The 16,767-nt window shown below is 35.8% G+C and overlaps 1 protein-coding gene across 1 annotated transcript in view; it reads left to right on the top strand.

The window, feature by feature from the left end:
* The window catches only part of CFAP299 (cilia and flagella associated protein 299), a 701,860-nt gene that overhangs the window by 46,089 nt on the left and 639,004 nt on the right, over positions 1-16,767 (top strand). The window contains exon 4 of the mRNA XM_032149141.2: positions 3,058-3,244. Within this exon, the coding sequence (XP_032005032.1) occupies positions 3,134-3,244 (111 nt within the window). The 5' untranslated portion in view covers positions 3,058-3,133. The remainder of the gene's footprint in view (positions 1-3,057; positions 3,245-16,767) is intronic.

Genomic DNA, 16,767 nt, shown 5'->3' with positions numbered 1-16,767 from the left:
TGCCTTGAGAAAGGGTGATATAAGATTAAGGAGAGAGGAGAAAGTGGAAAAAGCCATAGTAGAAGGTAAGAGTGAATTGAAGAAAAAGATAACATAGATTGTAGGGCAATGCTGGACACCTCCTTGCAACTGGCAGCTCCACATTTATTGTGGTGGCCATCTATTCACATGTGCTATATTCTGATTGTTTGCCCACTCAGGGGGAGTGGAGTTTTAGGGTAGAGGCTGATTTCCATGTAGCCAAAAAGCTTGAGGGAATTTTCAGTGAGGCTTTTGGTAATGCCTTATAGAGCCACAGAGAGCCCAAGTTTTTCTCTGTTCCAAAGTGGTGGTTGTGGTTATCATATCCATCATCTATGCCATAGCAGAGTAGTAGTTTTCAATCTTTATTAGCTGCAGACATCTGTCAACCCCATTCCTGGGAGAAATTCCATCTTATACTTGTATTTCTCTCTTCTGAAATTTTCCTTTTATACTGTGAGTGACAAGGCAGGAGCAAACTCCTGGATTATGACACATGAACACATTGTGTCTCCAGGACAGAGAAGCAGTGGAACCAGAATTCCAGCATCCTAGAATAACTGAGAGTGTGAGGAAGTCCAGTGATCTCATCACAAGAAATAGCTCAAGTAAATTTTAGTGTCACCATTGTTACTAAGTGCAAAAAAGCTCTCCTTGGCTGATGATTAAGCAATAGCCCTCATATGCAGTCATAGTTAACAAGCAGTTGGGCAACACCAGACACAAATCTCTTGTCCTATTAGAGTAAGTATATGTTTTTTTTCCTACAATATGATAACATATTAATAGAACATCTTAATAGAGCCTCAAGTTCTTATTAACATAATAAGCGAAACATTCCCGTCCTATCATGTCAACAAAGTATGTTTTCCTTTCACTGTCTCAGCTATCATAGTATATTGCCAAATATTTTGGAATATGAAAGTATAGAGCTTAATTTGAAACTTTTTTATATACTTCCACCAAGTAAGTACCTTAAATCTGGCATATATTTTGTTATTCTTACATAACATATGTTTCCTCTTTCTTACATCTTGGAGTTTTATTATGAATATACATAATCCTTCTTTGTCCTTTTGCAAAGAATGGAATTTTTGGATTCGTGCTAAATTCCAGGTTTCAGTCTTTAAAAATCTTGGACTTGAAGTAGGAATGCATGTTATCCAAAATAAAGTATTTCTTGATCATAACAAAAGCCTTGCAATGAAAAGAGAAGCTTGCTGAAACTTACTAATCTCTTTGTTGCCACCCTTTCATTTCTCAGGCACAGGTCTGAAAGTGGTTCTGAAGTTAAATTGAAAGTTTAGAAAAGGACAATTGAGTTATACTCACTATTAATTCTAGCCTTACTGCGAGGAACAAGGATAAGTTTATGAATTTTCTCAATATTAATAGAGAAGCTGATTTGCTGAAAATCAGCCTCAGTGTTTTGAGTTAGAAGACATTTCTAGACTCATTGACTGAAAATAATTTCATGATTGTTTAAATTTAGATGCTGTAGAGATTACTTCATCAAAGAGATGTTGACCAAATGGCAAATTTAATGAGGTTTCTCTAAAAAATGCACAATCACAATTGATCATAATAGAACAATATATAGCCAAACCATGACCTCACATTTTACTAACATATAGGTCCTTTTCATTAAAGTGCTCTAGTTTAATAAACCCAGACATTCTCTAGATGATTTACTGTTTCTTAAAAGTGATGAAATCTTGATATAGGAGGATTCTTCTGCCTCAGCTTCCTGAGTAGCTGGGATTACAGGCGCCCACCATCACGCCTAGCTAATTTTTGTAATTGTAGTAGAGACAGAATTTCACCATGTTGGCCAATCTGGTCTTGAACTCCTGACCTCGTGATCCACCCACGTCGGCCTCCCTAAGTGCTGGGAGTCACTATACCTGGCCTATTATTACTTTTGATGGGTTACCAGTGTCCAAGGTTTTATCTCCTTTTTGTTTTTCCAAATTCAATAATTAAATTGCATTCAAAAATAAGGCCCAAAATATCTTTAAAAACATGTCAGAATACATTCATTAAACAAAAAAAACAAGTCAGTAGCACCCTAAATATTGTGTCTATATCACTTAAAATTTGCAATTCATGACATCCTAATTTTTAAGATGAACTTTTTAAATTAGGAAAGCTAACTGAAATGAAGTATCTTACGGATGTTTTCATTAAAATTTTGTTAGCAAATCTGTGAAAATCTTCAAGATGAATTAGAAACGTACTTAGAGAGCAACAATTAAAGGCTTAGCATTGTATTATATGCTAATTCCCAAGGATGGTTTGTAAAATATTAAAATCCAAAAATTGGTTCTGAACATATTTTGCCAGCTGCTATGTTGGATTACTTTAAATTCATATTTTAAAAACACAATACTGTTCTGAAGAAAACAAAAAATCTTTAGTAAAAGACATTATTTAATAAGATTTCACAGACATTTTATTCTTTAAAAAGGACAGCTTCAACACAGCAAAATTTTCACTGTGCTAAAATAGTAAAATAAGTGAAAGAACATGGTGCCAAAAAAGGTCTGCAAAGACTTTTTTTGATTGAGTTTCTTTCCTTTGGGAATTTCATGAATTGCTTCTTGTACACAAACATTAGCAATAATTTACCTTTGTTATAACTTTAAAAATAATTTAACAAAATCATTATTTTATTATTGTCCTTGTCACAACACCATTTTGATATACTTGTTTTTGAGATACTCTTTTTGCAAAATGTCTCGGTATTTTTGTCTTGCATAACATTGTTTTAGAATGCAATTGGGAGCTGATTCCTAATATTTTGTCTAAGTATCTAGGCAGTGTCATACTTTTTAACTTTGGATTGCAGTTTGCACCTCTCTGGTTGCTCAACAGTTCAGCGAAGCCTGAGTCGGTGGATGGGTATCCGACCTGAACTTGGAGTGGGTAATTCCAGAAAGTTTTCCAGGAGTGAGGCAGAAGCCAGAAACTCTGCAACAAACCGCCGGGGGGTGGGATTAACGTTCAAAGCTCACACCGGCTTCAACTGATTGGCAGGAACGAAGTGGGTGGAGCCTCCTGATCCTGCCCTCCTGCTTCCGTTGCTAGGGAAGCTTCGGCCGAGGATACCGCCATGGATCAGGAAGAGGGGCTGAAGGCCTTGGACAATATTGTCACTCAATTCAACACCTATGAAGATTTCCTGGACTCGCAGATCACCACTGTGGACTTGTACTACCTGGAGGTAAGGGCAGAGCGCGGCAGAGTAGCCGCCGTCCCGCGTCCCTCGGTCCCTCCTCGAGTCCCCGCTTCGTGGGCTGGTCGCCCCCTAGCGCTGGACCGCTTAGCTGTCAGGCTCCGCGGTTTCGGGACCGCGACACTAAAGCCGCTGGCGAAGTGAATTGCCTTGTCCTTACCCAACCGCGCTCCCCGGTCCGGACAGAACTTGGGCCCCTAGAGTCACTCAGCACAGAAACGCGCGGGCACGCTCAGGCTGGGGAGCCATGAATTTGTGCTTCCCGGCCTCCTCTGCCTCCTCCCAGCCCACTCCCATTCCAAAGCCGCTCTCTGCGAGGAAGGAGGCCTGCTGAGAAGTCTCCGGCTGTAATCTAGGACGGACACCTGTTTCTCTCTGCTTTTCCAATTGGTATATTAAAGAACAGAAGATGGCATCTTTACACCAACCTAGTGTATCTGGTGTTATATTGGGCATTTGGGTTCATGAACTTCCACCTCACACTAATTGATTCTGAAAGTACTTTAATTACAGAGACGCATTACAGGTAGTTGTGCAGACATATTCCTGATTCAAGTTTATCGAGTTCATGATCACAACTAACTTTGATAGTAAAAATATACACAAAAAAAGGAGAGAAATTGGATCTAATGGGTTGCTTTCCTCTGCCCAACAGCCAATCTCCCCTCCCCAGCTACCCCTGCTGCAGGGTGGTGGGGGACAGAGTGGAGTTCTAGTCCTGTGCCAGGGGAGAACCCGGACGCGCAGGAATTAACAAGTCACCAGTGCTGGGAAGCTGGGAGGCGGGTGATGGCTCCCAAAGTCCCAGTATATTCCTAGCCAAACTTCCCGGATAGGCCCACTAAGTGGACACTCACCTGGAGAGTCGGCTGTGCTCTCTACAGGACCCAGAAATGCCTTACCCCTATTTAGGCCAGAGAGAACAGGCGCCACTATGTGGTGAAAAGCCACATCAGTCTGGGAAGGATTTACATCCTGCCACCAGCTCCCCACACTTCTGAACTGCAACAAACTGCATTTTAGTGGATTGACACGTTTGGACTTCAAAGATTGGTTACAAAGGCATTTCACTTAAATACGGATTACAGGTTTCAAAAGTGCTATTCTTCAGTACATTTAAAAAATAAATGTAGGTGGTATTTCCAATACAGCTCCTGGCTTCAAAAGCAAAATTTTAAAATATTATACAGATAATATATTTAAAGTCATAAAAGTCAGTTTATGTTTTGCATCCAAGACACTGAAAAAGTAATGCTGCTAAACAATGTTTACATCTAAATTTTTGAATGTTTAAATAAACAAAAAATGAAATATATACAATAAACATCTTGATAGACTAAAATCTTTGTAGCATATGTGGAAGATTGGCAAATTTAAACCTAGTATTATTAAGAAAGGTTTTAATTTTTTTAAGGCACAGTTCTTCATGTGAGTATGGACCTAAAACATTAATATTAATTACAGATGTGAAATTAATAATTTGTGTTTCATCAATCAGAATTCTTTTTTTTTTGAGATAGAGTTTCACTCTGTGGCCCAGGCTGGAGTGCAATGGCCCCATCTCGGCTCACTGCAACCTCCACTTCCCAGGTTCAGGCGATTCTCTTGCCTCAGCCTCCCAAGTAGCTGGTATTACAGGTCTGCACCACCATACCCAGCTAATTTTTGTATTTTTAGCAGAGACAGGGTTTCACCATGTTGGCCAGGCTGGTCTCGAACTCCTGACCTCAAGTGATCCACTGGCTTCAGCCTCCCAAAGTGCTGGAATTACAGGTGTGAGCCACCACACCCAGCCCATCAATCAGAATTCATTAAAGGTTTCCAAAATGGAAGGTGGTAATTATATTTGGGGAGATGACAAAGAAATTTACTTTTATATTTGGCATTGATTAAGCTTATTTTTGTTGTACTTTCATAAAAAGTAAGATGAAGTTTTAGTTGAATAATGATTATTAGGTATGTATATGTTTATATGTGTATATATATATATTTGGATTGATTAGTGACAACTTTTAAAGTGCTATTATTTCTAGAGACCTACATTCTCAAATACTTTCTGTGGATGCAAGTTCATTGTGCACTTAGGTCACACAGAAACAAGTAGACTCCTCAGCATTCTTTCAGTAGTATGGCAAGCATGTTTCACAAATCATGGATCATGCTAAGTGAGCTGATACTTGTGCTTTTCCTCTCTCTCTCTCTCTGTCTCTCATCATCATCATCAGTAACTGACTTTGATTTGAATGGAACAACTTTTAAAACATTTTATTTTAACTAACAAAATTGTCGATATTTATCATATACAACATGATGTTTTAAATTATATATATATTGTGGAATGGCTAAATCAAGTTAACATATGTATTACCTCACATAATTATCATTTTTTTGTGGCGAGAACACTTAAAATCTATTTTCTTGACATTTTAAAAGAACATAATATATTGTTATTAACTGTATTCACAATGTTATACAAGGGATCTCTTGAATTTATTTGAATGAAACAAATTGCAAACTGTAAATTAGAGGTAGCATATTTAGTTAGAAGAGGCTAGAGTCATAAGATTTTTTTTTTTGGTTCTAACTCTGCAATATTGTGTTTTTAATCAACTTGAAATTCCATTTTTTACCTACAAAATGAAACAGTTGGACTAGATTATTCAAGTTTCCCAAAGTATATAAAATGTTATAAGTTATCTATACTTTCATCTGATTATCTATACACCCATGTATTTATCCAGCCACCTTTTTAGTTGATAATCCTTCACCGAGCGCCTGATGTAGTAGATATTGCCTACACTGCCAATAGTTTAAGTAAGAATCTATTCTAGACTTGATCTCAGAAACCTAAGTATATAATGCTTACAGTCCAGTCTAAGTTTTATTTATTCAGCAAGCATTTTACAAACATTTACTATCTTCCAGGTACTCTTGTATTGTGTAGTATATTCCACTCCCAAAAGTTTTCAATTAATCTGCATAAAAAGTTAGTACCAATGATTGACATACAAATAATCATATAATCTGTGCCAGATCCATTCTGTGCCCCTGGACAATGACCTTCACAGTCATTAATCAGGAGCTTTTGGCATTGGGTTGGTTTCAGCCAATAGGAAGTACCAACTGGAGTTCAGGGGGCTGGAAGGAAGTGGTTAGAGGATTTATTCCCTGTCATCTTCCTACTGTCGGTGGTTTAGAAGCAGCTACATTTCTTAGGTTTGGCCATCTTCTCATTCCATTAGCTATAGCACTCTCTCCAGGGTCTGGCAGCACTCCCTGCTCTAGGAATTGCTTCCTCCCTTATATTTTTTTATGCCAAATGGTGTTAATGGCTTCCCACTGTTGCTAACCCAAGGATGCTTCACCATCCCATGTTGGTTTCCATTAATTTTGCCCATATCTTTGTAAATGGTGCTTTTACTATTTTTGGTCATGAGTTTGCCAACAATTTGCTGCCATCACCCTGACCACTATATAATCATTTAACATCTCAGATCACAGTAAGTACACAAATAGTGTATGAATCAATAACCACACAACTTTTTACATAATGCTTGCTTAGGAAGAAAGAGAAATATGGAAAAAAGGGAAACCAACCCCAGTTAATTATTTGATAAGCTAGAGAGGAGTAAGGTGGCTCAGAAGAATAAAAGAAGCACTTTATGCTATGTACACTGTGCTTTGCTTATTTTACTGAATAGCTTCAAAGCATCAAAAGAAATGCATCACAGTATCAGGAATTAGATTTTCCTCTGCTAACCCAAAGAACAATATTTGTTCTGGGAGTTAGTATTATCTAACCTGATTAACTTAATTCCCTAAATCAATATAGAAATAGTTGAAAAGTTTTGGCAAAATTATTACAATATAATTTTCCAGGTTCTTCCTTAGTAATTCTTCTATTTAAATAAACACAGGCCCTTTATTTTAATAAAGGTGCCTATGACCACTGGAAAAATAAAAGTCCTAATTAACCTGCTTTTCTCAGGTAAAGGACCAAAGAGTGTTAGAATTATTTAAAATGTCTCTGACTAATGGATAGCAGTAATGGCTAAACTATTTACAGAGATAAACAACATGGAGTTTTACTTAGGGTGCTGTTTTGGTTACTGTAGCCTTGTAGTAGTTTGAAGTCAGGTAGCATGATGCCTCCAGCTTTGTTCTTTTGGCTTAGGATTGACTTGGCAATGCGGGCTCTTTTTTGGTTCCATATGAACGTTAAAGTAGTTTTTTCCAATTCTATGAAGAAAGTCATTGGTAGCTTGATGGGGATGACATTGAATCTATAAATTACCTTGGGCAGTGTGGCCGTTTTCACAATATTGATTCTTCCTATCCATGATCATGGAATGTTCTTCCATTTGTCTGTGTCCTCTTTTATTTCGTTGAGCAGTGGTTTGTAGTTCTCCTTGAAGATATCCTTCACATCCCTTTTAAGTTGGATTCCTAGGTATTTTATTCTCTTTGTAGCCATTGTGAATGGGAGTTCACTCATGATTTAGCTCTCTGTTTGTTATTGGTGTATAGGAATGCTTGTGAATTTTGCACATTCATTTTGTATCCTGAGACTTTGCTGAAGTTACTTATCAGCTTAAGGAGATTTTGGGCTGAGATGATGGGGTTTTCTAAATATACAATCATGTTGTGTGCAAACAGGGACAATTTGACTTCCTCTTTTCCTAATTGAATACCCTTTATTTCTTTCTCTTGCTTGACTGTCCAGGCCAGAACTTCTAACACTATGTTGAATAGGAGTGGTGAAAGAGGGCATCCCTGTCTTGTGCTGATTTTTAAAGGGAATCCTTCCAGTTTTTTCCCATTCAGTACAGCCCAACAGTTTCTTAAGCTGATATGCAACTTCAGCAAAGTCTCAGGATACAAAATCAATGTGTAAAATTGCTAACATTCCTATACACCAACAACAGGCAAGCAAAGAGCCGAATCTTGAATGAACTCCCATTTACAATTGCTACAAAAAGAATGAAGTACCTAAGAATAGAGCTAACAAGCAAAGTGAAGGACCTCTTCAAGGAGAACTACAAACCTCTGCTCAAGGAAATCAGAGAGGATACAAACAAATGGAAAAACATTCCATGCTCATGGATAGGAAGAATTAATGTTGTAAAAATGGCCATGCTGCCCAAAGTAATCTATAGATACAAAGCTATTCCCATTAAGCTACCATTGACATTCTTCACAGAATTAAAAGAAACTATTTTAAAAAACATATAGAACCAAAAAGAGCTCACGTAGCCAAGACAATCCTAAGCATAAAGATCAAAGCTGGAGGCATTATGGTACCTGACTTCAAACTATAATGTTGCTGTAACCAAAACAGCGTGACAATGGTACAAAACCAGACACATAGAGCAACAGAACAGAATAGAGAACTGAACAATAGATCAGAATAGAGAAGATAAAATAAGACCACCCACCTACAACCATCTCATCTTCGACAAACCTGACAATAGCAATGGAGAAAGTATTCCCTATTTAATAAATGGTGTTGGGAGAACTGGTTAGTTATATGCAGAAAATTGAAACTGGATCCCCTCTGTACATCATATGCAAAAATTAGCTCAAGATTGATTAAAGATTTAAATGTAAAACCCAAAACGATAACAACCCTGAAAGAAAATCTAGGCAATAACACTCAGGACGTCAGCGTGGGCAAAGATTTCATGATGAAAACACCAAAAGCAATTGCAGCAAAAGCAAAAATTAACAAATGGAATCTCATTAAAGAGCTTTTACATAGCAAAAGAAAATTAGAGTGAACAGACAACATACAGAATTGTAGAAAATTTTTGCAATCTATCCATCTGACAAAGGCCTAATATCCAGAATCTATAAGAAAGTTAAACAAATTTACAAGAATAAAACAATCAGTCCCATTAAAAGCTGGGCAAAGGACATGAACAGACACTTCTCAATGGTAGACATTCATGCAGCCAACAAACATATAAAAAAAGCTCAACATCACTGATGATTAGGGAAATGCAAATCAAACCACAATGAGATACCATCTTGCGCCAGTCAGAGTGGCATGAGTGAGAACTTGGCCATCTGCAATTCAAGAAGAAAGTTCTCAGAAAAAACCCAACCTGCCAACACCTTGCTGTTCGACCTTCAGAACTGTGAGAAAATAAATTTCTGTGATTTGAGCTACCCAGTTTGTGGTATTTTCTTGTGGGAGCCCTGGCTCCCCATATATATGAAATACCTAGGAATCCCAAACTAATACAGCAGCAAACACATGTTTGCCTAAAATCCCATCTTTATTTCAGGTGTCTAAAGGTGATAAACTAAATAACTTTTGCTTCTGCATTCCATGGACTACACACACAGACAGATATGAGCCACATAATTTATTTTATAGAGTTTTGACCTTATACAACATGAGAGCTGTTTACACGGTTGATGAAAGACTATTTCTTTGGTGTCTGGTCTTGGAGTCTGAGGTCACGCTGAGACCTGCAAGGATAACCTAGAATCCATGAGGACAGACTGAAACATCTGTCAGGTGCTCGTGACCCTGCCTGCCATACAATTTTGATGGTAGGGGCATTCTGCAGGAGAAGCTGGCACCTTTAGTCCAGAGCTAACCATGCACTTGACACAGAAGTTGGAGAAGCTTAAGGAAGAGAGCCTCCAAAAGCTAAAACAATATTGCTGCTCCTTCGCCTCTCCTTTCTAAATGTATTACAAATGTCTCTTGTGGTTCACCCTGACATGTAACTATCCAAGGAAGTAAAATTATGGGAAATGAAGTTTCAGCTTAGATAATTTGAAGCAATACAAATTCACTACATATGCCATGTTTTAATATTTTACATGGAGAATATATTTATGTCTGACTTGTATAAATAAAAATTAGCACAAATAAAGGATGAGAGTTTCTCAAATGTTACAGGACATGGGTAGCCCTGACATCAATTTTTAAAAAGCAAAACAAAGTAGAAAGCTGAAGACTAATTTTACTTAGGAACTGAATGAAAGAAATTTAAAATGAATCCAAGAATATATTAAGAAATAATAATGTCAGAGTGAGAATAGTATGATTTGTTATAGGACTGCAAAGATGAACTCATGATATTAAATGTAAAAAGAAAAAAGATTATTTCTATAGATGAAGAAAAAGCATAGATAAAATTCTAAAGCCATTCTTACTATAACTTGATAAGGAGTATTTTCAAACACTTATAGAAAACATCATACTCAGTGTTTAAACACTTCAATGGTTAGCATTAGAATTAGAAACATGATAAAAATGGTTGCTACTACTAGTAATGTTTTATTGGCAGTCTAGCTGTGCAGTGCTGCAATTTAAGGAAAGTGTCATAAATATTTGAAAAGAGTCAGAATATAATTACATATAGGCAATATTATTATCTACAATGAAAATACAAGAAAAAATGCTGAAATCCTATTATAACAAATAAGTGAGCTTAGAAAGGAAATTGAAAATTGAGTGAAAACAACTCTGTTCACCAGTAATGAATAAGATAATAACAAAAGATATAAACAAAAATGAACACAGCCTCAGTAACCTCTGGGGCAATGTCAAACAATCTAACATACATTTAAATGGAGTCCAAAATGAACAAAGGGAAGGAAGGAATAAAATATATTTTAAATGGTAATGGCTAAACAGTTTCCAAATTTTATGAAAAGTACAAACCCACAGAGTCAAGAAGTTCAATGAATTCCAAGCAGAATAAATGCAAAGAAAACTACACGAAGGAATATTTTAGTAAAATCACTGAAAACTAGTGATAAAGAGAAAATCTTAAAAACAAAAGTAAAAGAACACATTATAAAGTAAACCAAAGACAGAAATGACTGAATATTACCCAGCAATCCCATTACTGGGTATATACCCAAAGGATTATAAATCATTCTACTATAAAGACACATGCACATATATGTTTATTGCAGCACTATTTACAATAGCAAAGACTTGGAACAAACCCAAATGCCATCAGTGATATACTAGATAAAGAAAATGTAGCACATATACACCATGGAATACTATGCAGCCATAAAAAAGAATGAGTTCATGTCCTTTGCAGGGACATGGATGAAGCTGGAAGCTGTCATTCTCGGCAAACTAACACAGGAACAGAAAACCAAACACCGCATGTTCTCACTAATAAGTGGGAGTTGAACAGTGAGAAGACATGGACACACAGAGGGGAATATCACACACTGGGGCCTGTCGGGAGTGGAGGGAAAGGGGAGGGAGAGCATTAGGACAAATGGCTAATGCTTGTGGGGCTGAAAACCTAGATGATGGGTTGATAGATGCAGCAAACCACCATGGCACATGTATACCTATGTGACAAAGCTGCCCTTTCTGCACATGTATCCCAGAACTTAAAGTAAAAAATAAGTAAATAAAAAAAAGAAACAATGCAAGCCATAGAAAAATGAACGGCATCTTTAAAGTGCTGAAAGATTTGAAAAAAAGTCAACCTAGAACACTGTATCAGAAGAAAAGAGTAAGGTGAGATAATTTATTTTTCCAGCCAGGATAATTTGTTGTTAGCAGATATATATTACTAGAAATGTTTAATGAAGTTCTTCAGGTTGAAGGAAAATTATATATCAGCAGGAAACTTGGATCAAAATGAAAATGAATGAAAAGCACCAGAAATGCTAAATATGTGAATACAAAATTTTTTCTCAGTTTTATATTTCTTTAAAGATTATTGATTTTTTTAAAGAAAAATAACGACATTGCACTTTGTGGCTTATAACATGCATAGAAATACAATATGAAACAACAATAGCACAAAAGATAGCAGAGGATAATGTTGCAACGGGTTCTTGAAATGGTGTAATATTATTCGAAAGTAGAATGTAATAAGCTAATAATTCTTCTTGTAAATCACAGAGTACCTGCTGAAAAATAAAGTAGACATATAACTAAAGACATAATAGTGCAGATAAAATGGAAATAAGAAACAAAAAACAGAAAGCAAAAATAATCAAATATCAAAGCAAATGGGACTAATAAGAAAGAAATAACAAGGTAGTATATTAAAACCCAACCATACTGAAAATTACATTAAATGAAAATGATCTAAACATTTCAATTTAAAGGCACAGATGGTCAGAATAGATAAAAGTTTAAGAGCCATATGTACTGTCCCACCCTAAATATAATACAACAATTTAATGTAAATGTATTAACATAAATAGATTAATAATAAAACATTAAGATTAATATTAGTGTTATATTTATAGTAATATATTAATAACACTAAATTAACCATCTATTAATGTTAATACATTAAATTATTTTATAATTAATGATTTATTAATCATTATGATTTATAATGTTAATATAATGTTAATTTTATATTAACATTAAACGATAATTTTAAATAGATTAAAAGGATGGGAAATATGTATTATACAAGCATAAAGAAAAGGAGAGTTATAATGTCTATATTAATATCAGGAAAAGTAGACCTGAGAACTAGAAGTATTTCAGGGAAAAAGAAGGACTTTTTAATATAGATAAATGAGTCAGTCAATACATTTTAATAAACATTTAGCTTACATGCCTCATACCAGATCCTCAAAATGCATTACGCAAAGTTGATAAGGATTGAAAGAGTAGACAAATGCACAATTGTTTCTAGAGACATAAACATTCCATTTTCAGTAACTGATAGAACCAGAAGTTAGAATAAATGTTAAGTATGTAAAAGATTTAAAGAGCAGTCAAAGGCCAGGTGCAGTGACTCATGCCTGTAATCCCAGCACTTTGGGAGGCTGATGTGGGTGAATCATTTGAGGTCAGGAGTTCAAGACCAGCCTGGTCCACATGGTGAAACCCTGTCTCTACTAAAATACAAAAATTATGCGGGGACAGTGGTGCACACCTGTAATCCCAGCTACTTGGGAGACTGAGGCAAGAGAATCCCTTGAACCCAAGAGGTAGAGGTTGCTGTGAGCCAAGATTGTGCCAATGCACTCCATCTTGGGCGACAGAGTGAGACTCTGTCTCAAAAAAAATAATAAAAGAGCAGTTCACAAAACAATAGAATACCTATTCTTTTCAAATGCACATGGGGCATTTATGAAGAGGGACTATATGCAGGGTCATAAAACAAGTCTCAATACATTTAAAATACTGAAATCATACAAAAGTATATTCTGTGATCACAACAGAATTAAAACTAGAAATGAGCTATAGGAATATACCCCTCAAATTCCCCAATATTTGGATAATAAACAACATAGTTCTAAATAACTCAACGTCAAAAAGGAAAAGAAAAATTAGAAAAAAAATTTGATTTGAGTAAAAAAGAAAACAAAATATATAAATGTTTGTTGGATATACATAAAGGAATCTATAGAGGGAAATTTACAGATTTAAAAGTTTATATGGGAAAAGGAGAAAGGTCTAGAAATTAATGATAGTAGCTTCTACCTTAAGAAGCTTTAAAACAATACAAATTGAGTCCAAGCAAGTAGACAGAAGGAATAACAAAGAGCAGAAATCAGTGAAGTAGAAAATTGAAAAAAAATAGAGATCAATGCTATCAAAAATTACTTCTATAAAATATCAATAAAATTGACAAACCCCTTACTAGGCTGATTGTAGTCACCCTAAACACCTCTTCCAAAGTCATACTCCCTTCTTGGGGCAGTTCTCTTTAAATTACTGCTTATTGTGGATAAAAAGATGTGGCCACTTTAATCAATTTGGGTCATCTCGAAAGGACCATCCAACTCCAGAGCTGCTGAGGCCCTGTGTTATAAATTATCTCACTGTCCAATCCTGCTTTCTTCACCCCTCTGGAAGTGCAAATTCTGAGAGTGCTCTCCAGTAAATTTTCTGCACACAAATCCACATCCCAAAGTCTGTTCTGGGGAGACGCCTCCTGCTGTAAGCTTATTCCAAAAATGTCATATTGTTTTAACATTAAGAAATCTGGTATTATAAATTATCCAGATTGCCAAAAATTAGTAGAAGATGGTATTTGAATATGCCATGCTTTCTGACACTCCCAACTCTAACCTTTCTATCTTGAGTCAAGTAGCTGTTCCTGGAAGCAGTTAGCTTGATACAAGTGAAGCTTGAAATCTGTGGAGGTCAAACAAATTGTGGTGGGGCTTTCTCCCTGGGCAGGTTGAGAGGGCAGTATCTACACTATCTGTGATACAGTTGAACGAGCAGAGAAACTAATTAATAGTACAGAATAGAAATAGAGAAATCACCTCTAATATACTTAAGAATTGAGTATACAGAAATGTAAAATTTCAAATCAGTGGAGAAAAGAAGCAATACTTAACACTGTTTCAGCTGTGTCTTTTGGAATAAAAAAACTTTTTGAATAAGTAAAAGTATTTCTCTTTCAACACCAGGCACTAAAATATATCCTAAATGCTTTGAACATTTTGGAGTAAGAACTATTAAGAGTTTCAGGAAAGCAATGACCCAGGAAGACTGTTTGTAGATATTTTGCAGACGCTTATTTAATATATTTATTACACACACAAAGTTGTTACTAGTTAGTAATAAATGAGCAAAGGGTTCATTTAATAATTCAAAACAATTCAAAAGGAAGAAATGCACATGACTGATAAATGTTTGAACAGATGGTGAATCTCACTAGTAATCAAAGCAATACAAATCAAATTAGGATTTCATATCATTTTCATTTCCGAGGAAGGCAGTGACCTGAAGGCACAATAATAAATTATTAATATGTACAATATCTGTCCTTACAGATTGTTTGGAATATGTAATCACTAAAGTTTTATTGTATATATACTTAATGGAAAGGTGTTCAAGATGTACTGTTAAATGTTGAAGAAGTAGGTCATGAGAGATTTTACATAGCATGATTCACTTTTTTTGGTAAAATGTTTAAATGATTAAATCTGCAAACTTTTCAATGACCTTTATTTGGACTTTATTAATTACAACATATTTTAATTTTTAAAGCATATGTATGACTTTTTTTCACTTTTATTTCAAGTTCAGAGTTATGTGTACAGGTTTGCTATATAGCTAAAAGTGTCATGGGGATTTGTTGTACAGATTATTTCTTCACCCAGGTATTAAACCTAGTACCCATAGTAATTTTTCCTGATCTTCCTTCTCCCATCCTCCTCCCTGTGATAGCTGCCAGTGTGTGTTGTTTCCCTCTATATGTCCATGTGTTCTCACTGTTTAGCTCCTACTTTTAAGTAATAACATGTGGTATTTAATTTTCTGTTCCTGCGTTAGTTTGCTAAGAATAATGGTCTCCAGCTCCATCCATTTCCCTGCAAAAGACATGATCTTATTCATTTTATAGCTGCATAGTGTTCTATGGTATATATGTACCACATTTTCTTTATCCAGTTGGTAATTGATGGGCATTTAGATTGAATCTAGATTGATTCACTATTGTGAATAGTGCTGCAGTGAACATACATGTGCATGTATCTTTATAATAGAATGATTTATATTCCTTTGGGTATATGCCCAGGGATGATATTTCTGGGACAAATGGTATTTCTGTTTTTAGGTCTTTGAGGAATTGCTGCACTATCTTCTACAATGATTGAACTAATTTACACTCCCACCAACAATGTGTAAGTGTTCCTTTTTCTCCGCAAGTTTGCCGGCATCTGTTATTTTTTGACTTTTTAGTAATAGCCATTCTGATTGGCATGAGATGGTATCTCATTTTGGTTTTGATTTGATTTGCTTTTCTCTAATAATCAGTGATGTTGAGCTTTTTAAAATGTGATTGTTGGCCACATGTATGTCTTCTTTTGAAAAGTGTTCATGTCCTTTGCTTTTTTTTTTTTTTTTTTTTTTTTTTTGAGATGGAGTCTCGCTCTGTCGCCCAGGCTGGAATGCAGTGGCGCGATCTCAGCTCACTGCAACCTCTGCCTCCTGGGTTCGAGCAATTCTCCTCCCTCAGCCTCCTGAGTAGCTGGGATTACAGGCGTGTGCCACCACACCTGACTAATGTTTTGTATTTTTAGTAGAGACTGGGTTTCACCATTTGGACAGGCTGGTCTTGAACTCCTGACCTCGTGATCCATCTGCCTCGACCTCCCAATGTCCTTTGCTTTTTAATGGGGTTGATTGTTTTTTTCTTGTAAGTTTACGTTCCTTGTAGATGCTGGTTATTATACCTCTGTTGGATGCATAATTTGCAAAAATTTTCTCCTATTCTGCTTAGGCTGTCTGTTCACTCTGACGATAGTTTTTTCTCCCATTCTATAGGTTGTCTGTTTGCTCTGATGATAGTTTCTTTTGCTATGAAGAAGCTCTTTAGTTTAATTAAATCTCATTTGTCAATTTTTGCTTTTGTTGCAATTGCTTTTGTGATTTCATCATAAAACCTTTGCTTATGCCTATGTCCTGAATGGTATTGCCTAGATTTTCTTCTAGAGTTGTTACAGTTTTGGGTTTTACATTTAAGTCTTTAATCCATCTTGAGTTAATTTTTGTGTATGGCGTAAGGAACAGGTCCAGTTTCAATTTTCTGCAT

Source organism: Hylobates moloch, unplaced genomic scaffold (genome assembly GCF_009828535.3).
Source record: "Hylobates moloch isolate HMO894 unplaced genomic scaffold, HMol_V3 SCAFFOLD_2, whole genome shotgun sequence".
Taxonomy (NCBI): Eukaryota; Metazoa; Chordata; class Mammalia; order Primates; family Hylobatidae; genus Hylobates; species Hylobates moloch.
Note: the sequence above shows the minus strand (reverse complement) of the source record. Positions and strands in the feature narration are given on the sequence as shown.